The 19,521-nt window shown below is 47.8% G+C and overlaps 2 protein-coding genes across 2 annotated transcripts; one reads left to right on the top strand and one right to left on the bottom strand.

Moving 5' to 3' along the window:
- Positions 1-7,649: 7,649 nt before the first annotated feature.
- Positions 7,650-12,047, top strand: LOC117853810 (replication protein A 32 kDa subunit C). The gene is made up of 10 exons (XM_034736098.2): positions 7,650-7,858; positions 7,941-8,081; positions 8,195-8,292; positions 8,373-8,414; positions 8,567-8,644; positions 9,747-9,825; positions 9,914-10,174; positions 10,468-10,550; positions 11,517-11,585; positions 11,666-12,047. Exons 1-10 carry the CDS (start codon positions 7,748-7,750, stop codon positions 11,748-11,750), a joined length of 1,047 nt encoding a protein of 348 aa, XP_034591989.1. The 5' UTR covers positions 7,650-7,747; the 3' UTR covers positions 11,751-12,047.
- Positions 12,048-15,158: 3,111 nt separating this feature from the next.
- Positions 15,159-17,828, bottom strand: LOC117853012 (receptor-like cytosolic serine/threonine-protein kinase RBK2). Its single transcript, XM_034735354.2, has 5 exons — positions 16,758-17,828; positions 16,424-16,661; positions 16,177-16,312; positions 15,931-16,080; positions 15,159-15,567 (listed from the first exon to the last, which is right to left on the bottom strand). Exons 1-5 carry the CDS (start codon positions 17,590-17,592, stop codon positions 15,385-15,387), a joined length of 1,542 nt encoding a protein of 513 aa, XP_034591245.2. The 5' UTR covers positions 17,593-17,828; the 3' UTR covers positions 15,159-15,384.
- Between the last annotated feature and the right edge of the window lie 1,693 nt (positions 17,829-19,521).

Raw genomic sequence — 19,521 nt, forward strand, 5'->3', positions numbered from 1 at the left:
ATCATGTATTTGATTGTATTCCTTGTATATCAAGCCGACTGTATATTAAATGTCACCCTCTCGTTAGGGTGTGTGGTGTCTCCTCAAATCATATCTCTCTACATGGTATCACGAGACCGGGATCAATCTGTCCAACCCTTTCCTTCCGCTCCTCTCCACCCTAACCCTCCCTGGCGCGCCGTACCCGGCGCCCCTCCCTTCCTCTCTTTTGCAGGAGAGTGTTTCGAAATTTCTATCCGTCGCTCGGGTAGTCAAGGCTCCTCCAGCACCTCTTCCCGCAGCTCGTGGAGGCGCCGCTACTCTTCCTGCGCGTGCTGGAGCGACCGTCGTCGAACACCCTCATCTGCTTGTGGAGACGCCACGGCATCCTTGCCGGCACCGAGCAAGGCGCACATGTCGAAGAAGGCCAGCGCTGTGCAGTGTCCCCGTGCCGCTGTACGATGTCCCGTGGCGCCGAGCGCTCCGGCAAGCACCCAGCAGCTACGATCGATGGCGTCATGAACGGCGCCCAACAGATGCCTGAGGAATTGCCTGCAAGTTTTCTTGTCCAGGCCTTGTTCCATCGCGTTAGTTAACTAGTTTCTGCATACATGAATTACTGCTCTAAATGAGCAAATCCGGTTGGTCTTGCTTAAACTTGGTGTGCCATTGGAAGCTGGTAGCACGGGGTGCTCAAATGGTTGGAGATTTCTGAACAATTTTGATAGCCAATTAGTTGACTACATCTCTGAAACATTTTGTAGAAACTTCTAACATTGATAATGAAAAGCTTAATGTTTAAGCACTAGTCTGAAGAAAAAAGAAAGGCAAAACGGTGGATCAAAATATATTTGGGATTTTATTGTTCAATGAAGTAGTAACTCACAGCAAAAGACATAGACATGTTCAGTACGTGCGTATGTGCTCTGTATGTCTGAGAATTCACAAATCAAACACTTCACCATTTTCATGCGACGGCCAAATGTTTGTGCATATGCAGCACTTAATTGCATAACTTGGTATGGTAACTTGGCTAGTCACACAGAATTACAAAGTAACACTAGATATGCGAACCAAAAGGATCGGAGGAAAATATCTTTAAATTTTAAGTCATCACAATGTATCGATTATCGAACAGCCCAAATTTGAATTAGATAACTGAGCATTGCATAAATTATGCCCAAAATAACTTCAGGAAACACCTAAAGGTAATTAGTATACGCACGTGCTGCAGGACTCGACGACCTTCAGGCTAACAGTAGAGGGTACATGCTCCTCTAGATGTCGTCCAATAGCCAAGCGAGCTCTTCTAGCTTCAACGAGTTCCTCTTGTAACATTTGTGCACAATTCCCCGACTTGTCATCGCGGCCACGACTAGTGTCTAATGTGATGTGCTCTAGTGAAGGTGCTCTCTCAAGAATATGTTTTGCAAGCTCAATCATGCTCTTTGCAGAGCAAAAGCCAGTGATCTTCACATTTTTCAGGCTGTCATGGCTGTGTTCTGAAAGGCGCCTCGGATGCAATGAATTGCTATCAGAACATTCAAGAATCGAATCGTGCCTTATGGCTGGCAGCTTGTATCTGCAAATGGTTAATAAATCAATTATTTAATTAAACTATGGATAATAGTTTTGGCATAATATATATTTTACTAATACATAAACAATTCAGCAATAACACATAGAGGAACGGAGCAATGACCTCGATAACAAGTGTTTACTTCAACTGTTGAACCTACTAATCACTAATTTGCCTTGTTAATTAACTTACTATGTACAATTTGCCTTGTTACAAAATCACTAATCAGTATTCCTGTTCTTTTTAGGACGTTTAAAACAAGTCACAAAGATAATACATGTGTCTGATCATTAGTTTTCTTAAACATATATATTAGTGAAAGATATTGAAAGTATTTTTTGTGAAAAAAAACTACTAACATCATTTTTTATGTGATATAGTACTTTTGTATTTATGAGTGATCAACCATTATACAATTTGGTTGTAAATATTTTAAAATGGCATCATTTTGTGAGTTACTACATTATTAGAAAATGAAACCACTACAGTTCAAGCAAATTATGAGCAAAATTACTAATTTCCCAAGCATCACAGTGTTTCTGTTGACAATAGTTTTGATAAGATAAAGGACTTACACGCAAGGTAAAAGTGTCCAAGGCAGGTGAACCATCAAGAAAAGAGTCTAGAGAATAGAAGTCATAGTCTGGGGAAGAGCTTGGTTTGATTAGTGCTATCTCCAGGTACTTGAGATGGATGAACTTTCCATGCACCATAGGTGTATTAGCTATCTGAAGAAAAAGGGTCCATAGAATATTTAAGTGAGTTCGTACAAGGTGCGAGTGAAGAGTAAAAGATTAGTATACAAAGCAGACACTAACCTCAGAATTGGATGTCAGGAAAAGAGTTTGCAAATTCGGCGCAATGGATGAAGCTTGGCACTGGCAGAATAAAGCATGTTAGAGTCATGTAAACTGAGCATCTCTATATGCCTCAGCTGTGTCGGATGTCCAAGTGAGATATGTATTGGGCGGCCTACATAGTTGAACAGAAAGAGATTTGGAGCACTGCTTTCAATTATCTCCAGCATACCACAATCTTGCACCTGTAGGAGCTTAAGCTGAGACAACATACATGGTATCTTCAAACGAACTATATCATAGCAGCTTAGCAGGTCCTCCCCAGTAATGTGGACTGAATAAAGTCGCACTTCCCTCAAGTTACTCAAGCAACCAACTCCAGCTGCAGAATGGAAAGTGCAGTCAGAGAGTGCAAATGACTTCATTGAGCTTCCCCTCTCGGTAGATAAAAGTGAAGATGGGAAATTGTACTCAAGCTTGTTGAGCCAGGGCATCAGCAGTTCAAAGTCTTCAATACCAGGTGTTATAGCGCATTGAAGCCAGCGGTCAACATAACTAGGTTGCACATTGTAACAATCCACGGCCCGAAGCCTAAATGTCTTCACCCCAATGCCTGAATGATTCTGCATAATGTGGTCAATTATTCTAATGAAATCACTTGTTACTTCGTCAACGGGTCCGTCTTCATTTATACCGAGTGCCTCGATATCGAATATGAGCCTGCGATAGAACTTCCAGGACTGACGAAATTGACGGGATATACCAGCAGCACGGGCAGCATCCCTCATTGACATGAGAGTGTGTATGTGATAAAGTGTATCCTGCATAAACAAGCATACATGGGAATTGAAGTCAACACTGTCAATCGCGAATAGTTGCAATGATTATCTTTCTTGGAGCGAACAAAAGGGCCAAAGTACAATCTGACCGGTCGGCATCAGCAGTTAAAATGAGGAATTTCATCACTAAAAGCATTCCATACCTCCGATAGTATCGTTTCTGATCCTCCCCCTTCAACAGCATCTTGAACAGTATATCCTTGTTGGCAAGGGGAGCCTTTTGTTTCTGATGCTGAGGTGGTCGCTCCATCATCTGCAGTCCAATCAAGTTAGGCCATGACAGCGAAAGGAGAATGCCAAAAGAAATAACACACATTGGAGCAGCCCCCACACAAGTTATTGAACTTTCTGTTGCACAGGAAACAGTTAAGGTTCCCTCTAGAAAATCAGATTTTATTAGGTAAAGGAACAACTTTTTTGGACTCGCAGAACGCCACCTCTGCATGTGATCCGTGGCGATATAACCACTGTACCACTCGGATGGACCTAGCCGCCCTCCAAAGGGGTGCCACAGCCTATATGAAGGGGACTTAGGATAGGCGTACGGATCAAGATGAAGGATTGGCATAAGAGATATAGTCGCATATATGCATGTTTAAATATGTAAATAGATAATTTATAGGTTTCCTTGTAAATAGCTAGGATTAGGTCGAATCAGATCTGTAAACCTGCCCCCATCAAAAACCCAAGCCATATTCGATATCCTATATACTGAAAGTACAATTCCGAGCACATGACGTAGGGTATTACACCAATATGATAGCCGAACCTGGTAAAGTCACCTGTACCCTTGTGTTCATCCATCTAGCTCTAGGTGCGGTGATCCTCTTCACACAATCTACCACCTTGATCTACACCATGGTGGACTGCCGGACCCCGACATGATCAGTCACAACAAACAGAGATCAGTGATGGCATTGTGCCATCGGCCTTCAATTTTGATTTTGTTTTGGATTGCCAACTAAAGAGCTACACTTATCTATATACCTATTATTAAAGTAAGGAACGTTTCTTCCCACTTTTTTGATTTGGTCCAACTTCTATCAATGAGAGGTGGGCCTGATGTTTAATAATAGATAGGACTAATGTCCGTCATTGGTCTCACCTGTCATAGGCTCCGTCTCCTCCCGTCCGCCACCTGCGCGCCTCCCTCCCGTCCCTTCCTTTCTCTCCCTTCCGACACCCACCTGCTAGCAGGCGCCTCTGCTCTAGCCGGCATGCCTGGCCTATCGTGGTGGCGCGGCCACGGCTTTCTGCCTCCCGCTACGCTCTGTCTCCTCCCATCCGCCGCCTGCGCTCCTCTGCGAGAACCGTCCGTCTCCCTCTCCACGACTCTACCCATCCACCTCCTCTTCTGGGCCGCCCACCCGGGCACGCCCGAGCTACCTCCCCGGCCTCGGCCCTGGCTGCCCGCGCCGCGTAGCCTGCGCCCGCCGCCTGCCTCGGCAGGGGAGAGGGAGGAGGAGCTGGGAGAGAGGGAGTGGGGGCCGGCCGAATCTGGCGGAGGAGAAGGAGAGGGAGAAGAGGAGGTGGGGGGCGGAGGGCCGCCCGCGCCACCTGCCACGGCCGCCCCACCCGGCCGCGCCCGAGCTACCTCCCCAGCCCCGGCCGCGCCGCCCGGCCTCGACCCAGTGGGCGGCGTTGACTCAGCAGCACCTGGAACTGAGGGAGCGTCGAGACTGGCAGCAGTAGGGAGCAGACGTTGAAGGGCTGCTGCGGCTCACGGAGAGGTAGCTACCGATAGTGCTTAGGGTCGACGCCGCCAGCGGCAGTAGGGGTGGCAAACACCTCAACTCACCATGGCCACAACCAAGGCGTGGAGGCCTCTCCGGTTAGGAAATTGGATAAATCAACGACCAAGAATGTGGGGGTGCTGGATCTATAGGTTGATTGGATTTTGGGAGTGATTTTGAGGGGGTTGCGGTGGATTCGGCGGACGAGTGGCCGGCGGCGAGCTGTCGCGAGAGACTCGACAAAGGTTTAAAATACGGGCAAATTTTTGGATTCTGCTATCCGTCACGGTAAAGCAGTAGAAAACCGAAGAAAAACCAGCTTTTCCCACTTGAACCGGCGCATAGGATGCAAAACTATGGAAAAGCTAACCAGGAAACAGGGCATCCACCAACCCCTGCCATACGTGGTAATGGTCGTAGCCATAGTATCCCTTTTGGTATCATGGTAAAAAAATATTCTTAGTTTGCAAGGAACATACATGTAAATATTTTTTAAATTTTTTTTTTTCAAACTATCTATTTAGTTTCCAAACTTTAGGAACCGTTTGTCGCCTGAAAAAACATGGCATTTATTAGGAGTCCAATATATACTAGAGTAGAAAAAATACACATGAAGATAAAAATTATCGCATATTGAGTAGCATCGGTGCAGGCTGGCTATACGCTATGCTACTTGCACTTAGACATGGATCCGTGTCTACCAACATATATACGCAATGTTCAGACAACAACGATGTTTGCTAAGCCAGAACATATGTGAAATGTGGTCGCTTTGTATGGTACAACATAGTTACATATTTTTTCTGTAGCAACTCTCTTGCTTAATAAAAAAAGGTTTTAATTTAATGGGTATTTGAGTTGAAGGAAATAATTAAGTCAAAATCTTTTGGTTTTTTATTAAATGTGTAGACATCCGATAAGTGCAATAAAAATTTAGTCATGAAAATAAAAAATATCATAAATTTAAAAAACACAATTGAGCTTTTACCGTAGCAACGCACGGACATTTTACTAGTAATCCTTATGCGGTTTTCGAGATGAGGGAGTAAAGACGAAGGCGTCAACCCCAGTATTAAGCCCTATAATTGCTTTGAGCCAGCACTAAGTTAATTCGACCAATTTGCTAACAAAAACGCATGGCATCGAAAGGGAAAAAAATGAGACGAAGCAAGATTTCATGGTCAATGACAACTCAACGAGTCATACGAATCAGCCGACGGGGGAATGAAGAGGAGACATACCCATTGTCCGGGCTAGCTGCCTAGAACGGCTGCGCAGCCGCCGGCAATTCAAGTAGATCGGCGCACAGGCCTCTCTTTCCTTCTCTCACTGTGCGCGCGTCCCGTGCTGCTTGCCTGCTTTGCAATGGGTTGTTGCCTTGTTGGCGAGGTGGCTGCCGGCAGTTTACTCTTACCGTGTGTTTGGTTATGGGTCGCAGTGGGTTGAGTTGGAACCGACCCATTTCTATCCATGTTTGGTTGAAGAGGGTGAAGGTTGGGTCCAACCCAATAGAAGAATATTCCTTGTAGATTCGGGTTGAGATGGTCCCTCAAAATTGAGCGGACCATCTCAACCCCAGTAGCACGATGTCGGTCTCTGTCACGTGCGCACTGGACGTCGCCGCTCAAGCTCGGTGGGGGAGGAGGAGGCACGGGGGCGTGCAGGGCTCGCCGGCGGCCGGTCCGGGGAGGAGGCGGCATGGGGGCGCCCGGGGCGGGGAGGTGGGGGCCGGTGGTGTGGGGCTCGCAAGTGGCCGTGGAGGAGCCAGGGGAGGGGGGCGTGCGGGGCTCGCCTGCGGTTGGGGAGGAACCGGGGGCCGGGGCAGTGGGGAGGAGCCGGCGGCGGTTGAAGAGGACTTGCTGGCGGTCGGGGAAGAGAGGAGGATGAAAGAAGATGGAGGAGCCGGGGTGGGAGGTGCCGCGGGGAGGAGCCGGGATGAGGAGGTGCCGAGACCGGGCAGGGAGGAGCGCCGCCGGGTGGGAGCAGGCGGCCAGTGGCGTCGGGGAGAGAGGGGGCACGGGGGAGGAGCCAGCGGCGCCGAGTAGAAGAGGGGAACAGGAAAAAAAATGTAGAGAATGATAGGTAGGCCCCACAGCTGATAAGTGGGCCCCACAACTAACGGTGTTAAAATGACATCCATCCTAATCCTCTTAACCTCCTCAACCCTACACAGGACTAGGTCCAACCTATCCCTCTCCATTCCTCCCATCCAAACACGAGATGGGTCGGCTCCAATCCATAAAAGTGGATTGGCTCCAACCCGACTCATATCGTCCTAAAACGAAACACATATGCTATAGGGCGGATAGGCTGCCTCTGACGAGTATGAGTCGGTGAAGATTACCCGCCCGGACGTGCCCCGGAATTCCGATCCCGATTCCTTTTCCTCGTCCCCGCCTGAAGCGGCGGCGGCGGTTGCTCGTGCTCGCCTGCTCGGCGTCCGAGGGCCGAGGCCACGTCGCTGAAGAGCGGGCCCACATAGGGGCTCGGGCATGTGGTGCGGGCTTGGGCCGTGGTCGGTGGAGTGTTTTGGATTCCGGCCTTTTTACTCAGCCGGTCCGGCCCAGTCTCTCTCACATTCTCGCCTCCGAGTCTCCGACAAGCGGGTCCCTCGTTGCAGTTCACGCTCCACCAACGACTCCGTGACAACTGTCCAACTTGGACCCTTTTGTCCCCGTCCGGCGCATGCTGGCCGCGGCGGCGAACCCATTTTTTTATTTTCCCGCTCAAACAACCTCCGCTCCGCTCGATCAAATCCCCTCCTCGTCGTCATCGTTCCCACCGACACCGCAGTACCGCACCCGCGCCGCCGCGAGCGCGATGGCCGCCGCGGCTTCCTCCTACTTCGCGGGCCCGGCCATCATGCCGTCGCAGCGCGCCGCCGCGGCGCCCGACAACTCCGCCGCCGCCTCCACCCCTTCCGCGGCCAAGGTCTGTGACCCTCGTCCTCGTGACCCCTCTTCCACCTCCCCACTCCGCCGAACCCTAACCCCTTCCTCGTCCCCATCCTCAGTCGCGCGACCCCCGCTTCGCCGGATGCGCGCCCGCCACCGTCCGCCACATCGCCCGCTCCTTCGCCGCCGCGGCAGCCGTCGCCGGTGCCGCCGCCGGCGGCGACCCCGTCGTCTCCATTGACGGCGTCGACGCCACCAACGTAAGCGCCCCCCCCCCCCCCCGTGCGCCTCGAAATTCCCCCACTAGCGTTGCATCCGCGCGGCTTCGCTGAACTCTTTGTTCCTCTGGAAAATCCCCAACTCGTGCGTGTAGGTTTGGGTTGTGGGGAGGGTGGTGAACATGGCGAGCATGGAGGCTGGCGTGTCGTTCACGCTCGACGACGGCACTGGGAAGATCGCGCTCGTGCGGTGGTGAGTCGTGTTTACTATTTCATGCCTTTTCTAGATGCAGTGCTGATGTTATACATTATCTGACAATTTTTCCTGTGCAGGATCGCTGACCAGATGGATGCTAAGGAGGCGGCTTTTGTCCAGTATGTCTATGTGATGTTGATAGTCTCTGAGATGTGTTTAGTTTTAATAGTAGCTTTTGAGAAGTTATATGATATGTTGACATTTAGCTTTTTGCTATCGAGAAACTGATTTGATATATTTATTGTTTACTTATTGGATGGTGTGTATGAAGGAATGGAATGTACCTCAAGGTTCAAGTGACACTTGTTGGGTTTCAAGCTAAGCAGCAGGGTTTTGCTCGTTCTATCAGGTGAAGGATCTAAGTATCTTTGGTATTTCTACTTCTATTTCCATAAGCACAAAATTTTGCTTAGATTTATATTTCAGGTGAAATGCTTGTCTTGTTCGTAAAGATTTATCAGTATGATTTGTTTCCATAAAATGGAGCTTAAATGTTTGTAGAACGTGTTCGGGCTGTGCACTTTGTCTCAAGGTTTACTAATCCAAAATTGTTTGCACACAAAGCTTGGAATGCTGTTTGCACAGTAAACTCTTTTTATTACCTGTTCAGTGATATAAGGTTTATCATTTGAATGGAATGGTAGCCTAGTTATTGCACTAGCCTTCCCCCACTGGTCAAGTTTTTTTTTATTAGGATATTCTGGTCAGAAACAGAGTGGAAAATTGCAACAATCATTCTTTTTGAGGAAGATGTGAGGGCAAGTGTGCATAAATTTTTTCAGGCTTTGCCTCACTCGTCCCTTTTATTGTGGTTTGCCACCGGACACCTTCTTAATTTGACTTAGGAGACCATGACCTCGCGCATACTAAGTATTTCTGGGCTGTAACCAGTTATCTTACATATGATTGTTAATTTGCCATTATTGGATGAAACTGCCATTAGAACTTAGAAGGTTGCATTAATTTCATTTATAAATTGTATGGGAAATAAGGCTCTGTCTTTTGACATTATGCTTGTTCCTATATTTCTCAGTTTATCTAGTTTATTCACACTCTTCTTTATGCTTAAAGCTTTGTTGGTTACATTTTGTAGTGAATGGTAAGCACTGTTGACAATATATCCTTAGTCTTCACTAAAGAACCATACTGTGATTGCAGTCCTTGTGCACCTCCTTCCTTTGGGTTGATTCTCTGAAGCCTAGTGCCAGTTGAAATACAGTATCATCCAAGCTGGAAATTGATTTGTTAATATTCTCTGCATTCTTATTACATTCAAAGTGAGGAGTGTGACAAGTAACTGCTCTTTAGAAGTCTAGCTTATCATTGTAGTGTTTGTTTATGAATACTTGAGGAAAGCAAATCATTTCTTGCCATGCCTATTCTGTAAGGACCAATACTTCCACACCAGATATTTACAACTAGTACTTAGATCATTGCAATTTGTTTTACAGGCCTGTTACCAATTTCAATGAAGTGGTGCTGCATTTCATCGAGTGTATACATGTGCATTTGGAAAATGTCCGGCCAAAGGTAATTAGAGCAAATGACTCATCTTTGTAACAGTTCTATTTTCATAATGTGAGAAATCACAAACTGTTGTTTCCTTTCGGTTCTGAAGATGCAAGGTCAACTCCCTCGCTCTGTTCAACCAAATGCATCTACTCATGAGATGCAAGGTCATGTCCCTCATGGAGTTCAAACAAATGCACCTGCTTATACGCCCTTTTCTGGTGGAGTTAGAGAGCATCAAGTTCATTTTTCTCCTGAAGTAAACCAAGGGCTATTTCCTCCGTCTACTCAAACAAACACATCTACTCATGTACCTTTTTCTGGTGGAGTGAGAGGACAGCAAGTTCATTCTACTTCTCGACCCAACCAAGTAAGAAATCATTTTATTCTTTCACTTTTGAGAGTTCCTCGTTAAAGGAGAATGTGCGAATCTATGAGTTAGTCATGGCATTTGGGATCTGAATCTGATTGTGTTGATCTTGATCTGCAAATTTTACACTTGAGCATTATGATATTCTGAATTTAATTCATTGCCCATCCTAACATTTTTCATCAGTCTTTTTTTATCCACCAATTTATATCCTTAACTGCCCTTTTTTCTTGGTTAAATATGTTTACCGCTTATCTTGTACCTGATTATTTGAGAAAATTTTTATTTTTCAGTTTTCAGCTTACCCAGGTACTGGTGGACAACAGCGAGATCTGCAGAGAATGGTTATGGAAGTAATGCAACAACCAGATATACTGTAAGTTCAGCTTCTTTTCTGAAAACCTGTGAGTAAATGATAAAGATATTTAAATAAATGCTAAACTTTGGCTGTAAGATTTGCTTAGTTGTGCTCACAAGCTTCAAAATTGACAAACAGTAAGATTTGCTAAGTTGCATTCTTTTTCTTTGGAGCGTAAGGAGTAGTCAAGTAACATTTCGGTTTAGTCCAATGACCTCTTGGCCCAGCTTTATTAAAGCTTAAAACAATGTCTTGCTGGGTTATATCTTTTGAGATTTAAATGAATATGCTATGATGTTTTGCTGTTTCAGCTCGAGTAAAATCTTGTCTAGTCTGGGTATTCTGCACTGATGCTGAGCGATGTAGCTAGTTCCTGGTGTGGTTACATAAACAGTAAAAATAACCCTGAAATAACACAGAAAGGATTTAATCATAAAGTACGATAAAAGTGGTATATTGCCTACATCTTGTGTTTTCATGCAAGCAATGTGTCGTGAAGTAAGCTGTAACTGTATTATGGAGCTCCACAAAGGACCTAGTAGTCTAATGCTTGCTTGATCCTTTTGTTCGAAGTCTTTTTATAAATAACCCAGGTGACTTTTGGTCTATTTCAAGGGATGCGTTAAAGATATAGCATGCTACTTGTCGTAGATCTTCTGAGTTCTGACTTTTCAAGTATCCAGGCTTTTTTGATTTGTCTCCTACTTTTCACTTTCAGTCACAACCAAATGCCATGTTTTTCCAGTTTGCATTGGACATCTGTTTCAAATGTATTGGATATCTTGCCGAGCAGAATTCTTGTTTTGGGACGGACTGGTTATCTGACTGACTCTGATTTATTCTGTTCTTGCCCTGTAGCAGCTACTTGACTTAATGCTGCTTTGTCCAACTAAGATGCCTAGTGTTTTAATAGTCACACTGATTTCTGTGCAAGTATTCCTGTTTTGGAGAACTGAATTAACCTTTGTCTTCACTGTTACTCAGTGCACATGAAAATGGAGTACATGTTGATGAAGTGGCAAGGAGACTTGGAATGCCAAGAGCACAAATTTTGTATATATCTTTCCTCTCTCTCTCTGGTGTATTTCATCACATGCATACGCATAATGCTGAGTCTTACCTTAAATATGCAGGGCCACCGCCCTGCAGCTGGTCGATTTGGCCTGCCTTTATTCCACTATCGACGACTATCATTTCAGGTCTACTTTAAATGGCTGATCGATGCAGTCATCTTCAAGATTAGTTAACGACATATGAGATTTGCTCCAGTTTTTAGGTACTGAACAGCATTCATGTATATGCTTCAAGTATCCATATCTAGTAGTACACGAGATTTCCCTTTGTACAGATCGCACTAATATTTTAGTTGCCAAGCAAATTACTCACACATGCAGATTGGTTAGAATGTCAGGTCTTTAGCATGTCGCAGTTGCTGGCTGGATGGATCTGCTTAGTACTATTTACTTGTTTTTATTTTAATTTTTACTGAATACTGGATATACAGTGCGATCTTCTCATCCATTTCCCATTCTTCCTTGCGGTTACCATACTTGGATCTTATCTGGCCCCCTTTTTATGCTTATGAGTTATGCACTTATGATGGGATTTTACCTTTTCTGTTTTTTATATGCTTACTCCGTTGTAGATAAACTTGGTGCTCATCATGGATTTCACTCCTTTTCTTCCGTTTGGTCAGTAAACTTTTTCCTGGTGTTTCCAGTTGAACTCCATTTTAAATATAGTATTTCTATTTTTTTTTCCAACTGAGGGTGCCATCGGGGATCGAATATGGAACAGTGAGATTGTGACAATGAATGAAAGAAAGGGTTTGGTTTTGGTCTGAAAAGTTCACTCTTCAACTTGTCAGGTCAACCACTTCGGTTGGTCTTGCTACCCATATTTTTAACACATTCTCTTCTTTTAGGCCGCCTTGTCAAAACAAGTCTTCCATCTGCTTTGGACAATAATTGTGCACAATAGCTTCCTGAGTATGCTCACCTAAGCTAGGATTTTCAGAATCCATCTACTGATCAGAACTGTACACGTGCTATCCTAAAGTAAATGCATCAAGGGTTGTTAATTGTCCTATCTAACCAACACCAGTCTGCAAATACATTCACTAACCTTGGAACCCTCTACATGTTATACTAGATCCTTCTGCATTATATTTACTTTGAAGATAACATATAATAACTCGTCATGAATTGAATACTACAGAGCATGCGCAGAAACAAGTCTTGTGGGTGACGTCTTAAAACATGTCTTGCATCGGTTATACTGTACTATGTTCTGGTGTGGTTTGATGTTGGATATTTAATACCATGTCCGATGTTTGTTCTTATATCTCATTCACACCAGTAAATAAATATTTTCGGAGTCATAGATATGATACATCTGCATCAGGTCCAGATGTTCCTGTTGTTTTTATTTTTTGTCTTCTGATTATCCAAAATGTTCTGTAGCTGTACACTCGTGAATATATTTTCCTTGTTCAACATTCTTAAAACCCATTATATAGGTGAAATAACATATTGAAGGCAATTCAAACCTAATGGCTAAACATTATGATCATAGTCAAAGAAATATAGCAGGGTGTCCTTTTCCAGACTCCCAGCACATTTGGCTTTCTTGAACCATGCCAACATATATCTGGTTTGATGGCCCCATAATTACTGTTCATACCATTAAGAAAATTACAATCAGTAGGCACATGGTGTACACGTTTCTGGAAATTTTTGTTGATCGACCACTAGCTCATATTTTAACGCCTGTTAAACATTTGTACATCCATTCATGTACCACCATTATTGATCTGTGATCCTTACCTATACCTCTGAAATCCAGCATTTCAAAACTACCTATCAGGAAATGAATGCCATAAATAAAGAGCTTGTTGATATTCACATTATCCTTCAGTACTATCCTTTTTTTTGTTGGCTTATTACATCATGATGCATCAGCATGGAAATTAAGCCAATCGGGAAAAAGAAATCCTTTTTGTTGTTTGAGGTTGTAATCCAAACAGTTAAGCTGCATTTAAGGGAAAAGCATGGTACCCTTGTTGAACATCACCTTTCATTCCTGTGCTGTTCGACATTAGCTGCTGGTCCGGTGGACTGTCAACAGCAGTTAAGCATCAGGCAGCCCTTATCTAGCATTTAGTTGGTGCAGCTGTGCAAGTGATGACCCTGGGAATTGTTCGTCTTTAACTTGTTAATGAGATAGAGATGCCTAATTTGATTACTCTTGGATGAGGTCATGCCAAGTTTCTTCTTAGAAAATATGGATTCATTTTTCTTAGACCCAATATCCTTTTTTCTGTGCTCATTGGAAATGTTGCTTGTGATTTCCCTAGCCCACGTCATTTCCAATCTTCCATGTTGTTCAGGCGTTGGGAACAATTTCAGTTTGGTTTGAACTTTGCCAACCATAAGTACTGTGCTGTGCATACCAGGACACGGTAGGTTTGACTGTGCTCCAGCACTGAACACCTCACATGTCGTTTGCAAAGAAGCAAGAGGTCTTGTTTCTCTCCCAATAGGTCAGAGTAGGTCAGACTCTGCACGCTTGGACCTGCATTAGCCATGTGTTGGCCCTTATCTGGGGTTTGGGTACCTAAACCGCCTACTAAAACAGTGAAGATATTATTCCCTTCTGGACGCTGGTGACACCGGTGACACGTAAAAAGGGTCACGAAATCCTGCTCCCTCTCATCACCGGTTACATGATTCTTTTCTTGGCTCACTCACTTCCCCCGACTGAACTCCAGATTCTAGAAACCACTGTACTCTGCCAGATAACTGTACGAGCGCAGACCAAATCATTTGGCAGAACGTCCAAGCAAGCAGGCTTCCCCAGAAAAAGGCTTCGAGATCGAGTGCCAGCGCCACTGTTCATGTTACTGTACTTGCACTACAATTATACTTGAAGAACACGCACTAAAGACTAAACTGTTCTAAAACCAATACACACTCGATTGGATCATTACACGCATCTAGTCCGTTCTAGTACCCCACTCCGTAGACGTTTTCTAGAATAAAACCCCTCTCTTTATTGCCCTTCTTCAGAGGGAGTTGCTTGCCGAGCTCCAGACACGCTCAACAACTTCCGTAGCCTTCCATTTTTCGTAGACATCTTCAGCTGCTACTCCCTCCAACCTGCATAGGCCAGCCAGGCATCCATAGCCCATACTGTAGGATCCTTGACCCCGTCGCCTTTCCCCATAGCACAGCGCAGGAGCAAGCGTCAAACCCTGGCCGGTCAGGCTGGGTGTCCAGGGGACCGTGTCCCTGGGGCGCTGGCCGCGCACACGTCTCCCCTGCTTTACCGGGCACAGCGCGACCTGTCCCAAACTGCCACCGCGCCACGGCAACTGCTTGCCCCTCGCGTCACAGCCAGGCGAGGTCGCGACCACTTGGCAGGCAGCTAACCACCCGGAGGCCGGAGCAGCAGCGGCGGCGGCGGCGGCACACCCCCAACTGCCCACTAAATTAGTGTCACGCTTGGTCACCTTCGTCCAACTGTCACCCAACTGAGACGCCGCTGCAACCTGGCAAGTCGGCCTGTCGCCGCCGGCCGACGAAATCTCAGAGTTGATACTTTTTATCATGCTCGTGATCGCCCGTATTATGCGCGGCAAGTACAGTCCTTTTGATGTGTGTGTATCCTGTCATGATCAATGGATGACTAGGACTGGTACAGCATACTTGCTCTTCGTATTGGTACACTGATAGCTGAGGTCCGAAGATAACATTCGTATTTACATGTGGGCCCGCCCCACGGGTAGGGCGGCTAGCAAAACTTCTTCTATCACAGGCACCTGAATTTGTTTAGATTATGATGTACTCCTACGCTAATTGCTCGTAGTTGATGAAGATGAAGAAGGGGACGGGGTGTTGAACTCCTCGTCCTCGTCTTCCTCTTCCTCGTCGTCGTCAAGGTCGTCTAACCACCAGGGCTCCTCGTCGTCGGCCGCCACCTCGGGCATCGCCCACCGGTCTTGCCGGATCTCGCCGCCTTCCAACAGCTCCAGCACCTGCCATACCACCATCAGTGTTAATCCACGAACGAACCACCCCCATTTCGTTACTATAGTAACGCTACAACCGTTACAGGCAAATTAAGCAACAGAGGAGTGGTTTGCGAGTCACTAGCTAGCTACACTACACGCATGGAGACATGTGCCTCGGGCGTCCTGCCACGGACGCCGGGCCTAAACTACGACTGAATTCACCTCGAGACGCTAACAGAAAATACTGCAAGTTGACAGTAATGTAAGCGCTGAATTCCAGCCTAAGCACAGTGCTTCGGAAGGAGACAAGCACTGTTGCGTTGTTAAGGAGCATACGGTGTGACCTGCCACTCCAGATCGACCTGATCACCTGAACCCCGAACGCACCTCGGTCATGGACGGCCGCCACGTCGCCGGCGCCCGGATGCACAGCGCCGCCACGAACGCCACCCGCTTAGCCTCCTCGCCGTCGTAGTCGCCGCCGAGCCTCGGGTCCACCAGGGCGTCGATCTTGCCGTCGGCAAGCAGCGGCCGGGCCTGCACGAATTCACGAGCAGTTTCTTCTCTCAGTGAGCGGTAGTGTCATGGTTGGGGGAAAAAAACGTGCGCTGGGGATAGTGACGTTTCGTTTACCCAGCTGAGGAGGCTCCGGTGGCTGCCGTCCACCGGCTTCCGGCCGGTGACGAGCTCGAGGAGGAAGACGCCGAACGCGAACACGTCCGTCTTCTCGTCCACGATGCCGTGCGTGTAGTACTCCGGCGCCAGGCACCTGATAGCAACAAGAAACCACGCCGTCATTTCATTTCTTTCATTCCCATCGCCGATTCGCCTTCGTTTCATCCTTCGATTCGATCACGAGTTCATGACCACAATCACTTACCCGAAGGTTCCTTCGATGGGCGCGATCGCCCGGTGCGTCCACTCCGACGGCAGCCACTTGGCGAGCCCGAAATCAGAAATCTGCGGATGGAGGTCGTCGGTGAGCAGGACGTTGGAGGCCTTGATGTCCCGGTGGATGATCCGCCGCTGGCACCCCTTGTGCAGGTACTCGAGCCCCCTCGCCGTGCCCACCGCAATGCCGCGCCGCGCCGCCCACCCCATCGCCGGCGACGCCTCGTCTGCTCATCATGCAATTCAAGAAACGTCAGGCGCCACGCACGCATTCACTCGCCAAATCGCCGCCGGCGGTTGTTGTGCACTTGTGTGTGCCGTACCGTGGAGGTTGGCGGCGACGGAGCCGCGGTTTGAGAACTCGAAGACGAGGTAGAGGTCGCGGTCGACGCAGCAGCCGAGGAGCGCGCACACGTTGGGGTGGCGCGCGTGGCCCACCGTGCCGAGCTCCGCCAAAAAGTCCCGCTCCCGCCGCTCGCACGCCGAGGATCCCATCAGCCGCTTCACCGCCACGGCGCGCCCGTCGCCGGGGAGCTCTCCGCGGTACACCTCCGAGGACCCGCCCCGGCCCACGAGGTTGCCCTCGTGGAAGCCGTTCGTGGCGCGGTTGATCTCGTCGTAGGAGAAGCAGCGCCACGCGGGCCTGCTGCTGCGCGGGGACGGCTCCGGCTCTTCGTTTGCAGCGGCGGCGTCGTGGGCCGGCGACGCGGGCGGCTTGGACGGTGACCGGTGGCCGATGGAGAGGAGCAGCCTCTTGAAGCTCCGGCCACCGCTCCGCAGGTACAGCGGCTTCATCTCTCTCTCGGCAATGCCGCCGGGGACGCGGAGGGAGGTAGCAAGGTGATCGATCACAGCAGAGGAGGAGGAGCACGGGAGGAGGAGGGAGGGAGACGGGACGGGACGAGGTGGCGGAGGAGGGAAATGGAAGCGGAGGGCATTGATGTGGGGAGTAACGGCGAGGCGGGGTCGCGAGTGTCGCGGGAGGCCCGAGGCGAGTGAAGGCGACGGGCGTTTTGTGGAGACGGAGGCCGGAAGCGGCGGTCCCGTCCCCGCCCCCGCCCCCGCCCCCGGGTTGGGTGGGCGCGGCGCTCCGTGGACTGGACCAAGGCGGTAGCAAGCAGATGCCGCGCCAACACCAGAGCCAGAGCTCAAGATCATGGTTCAGGCAACCAGTTCAGCACACCTCAGCCAGCTGAAGTATACTCGAGAGTTCATCGTCGAGTTTAACTAGAACTGAACTGTGAAATTCGTCCTTGTAAAATCATGATCGCTGCAAACTCGCCGCGTTTCGAGCGGAGCCGCCTCGCTGTCGCGTGCATGTGCATCCGGCGATGTTTTGAGACAGAGATCGATCTGACTGTGCGTTTGAGCATGATTGGAACTGGACTGTCAAATTGGAGGCTTTGTTTCAACCATTCGCCTTAAACTCGGCTGACGTGCGGCTGTACAAGGCATTGACAAACCCACGCGTTTCCGTGCAAGTTCTATTTCTTTTTTCTTTGAAAAAAAGATTAGTTTTATTTCTTTTTTGGTGCTCATTTTCTCAAGTCACACCGGTGCGTGCGGCTGTGGAACAGGTCCAGATGGGTGTGACTGGCTTGGCTGGGCTGGTGAGACTGAGCAGGGAGGTGTGGGACGGCGGCGGTTGCTTATGAACAAGGGAAGGAAGCGAGCGTCCTCTGGACTCTGCAGGTGCAGGGGATCGAAGCTAGAGAAGGGCAGCCAGCCTTTCTGCTGGCTTCCGCCACCGGTTCCACTGTCCAAAGCAAAAAGGGAGCTCCGATCCTCCCGTGCAGGCCGCCCTGTTGACAGTTGACACCAACGGCCGACGGTGAGCAGGACCGCCCAGGCACCAAGCTCTCTTGGTCCACAGAGCAGAGAAAAAGGGAGCCTTTGATGGACCAGAGTTGTCTTATTATCAGTGTCACGTCTCCGGAAATGAAAAAAAGTCTGTGTTACAACTTACAATGTCAAGCGTGTCCTTGCCACTGCCCGTAGCCAAGCCTCGTAGTACCACAGTGACGAAACGAAAAATGCACCCTCCGTTTTGCTTTAGGTCATGAGTTGTGCCAAGTTTGTTAGGGGAAGAATTGGATCAGTGTCCAGTCGTCTTTTTATTTGGAGGGAAGAATCGGTGTCCGAGCAAACACGTCGTCAGGTATCAGCGGTGAACGTGAATCCTTTTTCGGGGGGGGGGGGGGGGGGGGGGGGGGGGGGGGGGGGGGGGGAGGAAGTATCAGCGCTGGACCCGCTGGTGAATCGGTTCTTTTCTGGGGCTGTTTCTGGGCCGCATTTCTTTGTGGGCTATATGTTCTGGGATGCTCAATGGTTATCTCGTTTTTTCCCCTACTCTCCTTACCAATTCCATACCTTTAGGTTACGGGTTTCTTTGGTTGGTACATAAGGTTTTCTTTGGCTTTGGCTGGTACATCACGGTTATCTAGTGAATTGAGCTTACATTAGAAGTATACGAGTATACGTGGAATATGTCTACTCCATCCATCCGTTCTAAATTGTAGATCGTTTTGGCTTTTCTAGCTTCCAAGATATTATTAGAGTATCTAAGTAAGTCCTTGACTCGAGCACTTGGCACATGTGTTCATATTTTTATAATTTTTTTGCATGGATTAACCGATACTATTTCTTAATGGTAGGCATTATATTCATCGATAAACAAGAGATATGTGATCACTTCATTAATTTAAAATTTATTGACTTAGTTCGGTTTCGTGGTTTGGGCTGTGGGATTTTCACCCTTGTGATGCTATGCTGCCTAGCAGCCCGTCGTCTTACTGTGGTGTGGAGTGAAAAGGGGAACATGAAAGGAAAATGTTGCCCTTCTTGTAGGCTAATGGTCACTTGCATGATTGCGTTGGGTCTTATTTAATTTTCAGTGAGGTGTGAGTTAGATGGCATGTGGCTTTATGCCGTTTTCATCGCTTGCATGCATAGACAGTGAACGGATTTTGCTGTTTTTACCCTGTTTTGGCACATTAGATGATTAGAAGTTGCATGGATTTGGGTATCATCATATTACTGGAATGGATAATCAATAGATGATTATGACATAGATTCATGTTCGCTATG

The sequence above is a fragment of the Setaria viridis genome, chromosome 4 (assembly GCF_005286985.2).
Source record: "Setaria viridis chromosome 4, Setaria_viridis_v4.0, whole genome shotgun sequence".
NCBI lineage: Eukaryota > Viridiplantae > Streptophyta > Magnoliopsida > Poales > Poaceae > Setaria > Setaria viridis.

Bases quoted from the DNA above. Each gene is read 5' to 3' on its own strand.
- LOC117853810 (XM_034736098.2), top strand. From the start codon at position 7,748: ATGGCCGCCGCGGCTTCCTCCTACTTCGCGGGCCCGGCCATCATGCCG. The intron at 8,082-8,194 runs GTAAGCGCCCCC...TCGTGCGTGTAG, and splicing joins ACGGCGTCGACGCCACCAAC to GTTTGGGTTGTGGGGAGGGT. The intron at 8,645-9,746 runs GTGAAGGATCTA...TTTGTTTTACAG, and splicing joins GGTTTTGCTCGTTCTATCAG to GCCTGTTACCAATTTCAATG.
- LOC117853012 (XM_034735354.2), bottom strand. From the start codon at position 17,592: ATGATCTTGAGCTCTGGCTCTGGTGTTGGCGCGGCATCTGCTTGCTAC. The intron at 16,313-16,423 runs GTAAGTGATTGT...TGTTGCTATCAG, and splicing joins CCCATCGAAGGAACCTTCGG to GTGCCTGGCGCCGGAGTACT. The intron at 15,568-15,930 runs GTGCGTTCGGGG...GTGGTATGGCAG, and splicing joins GGCGGCCGTCCATGACCGAG to GTGCTGGAGCTGTTGGAAGG.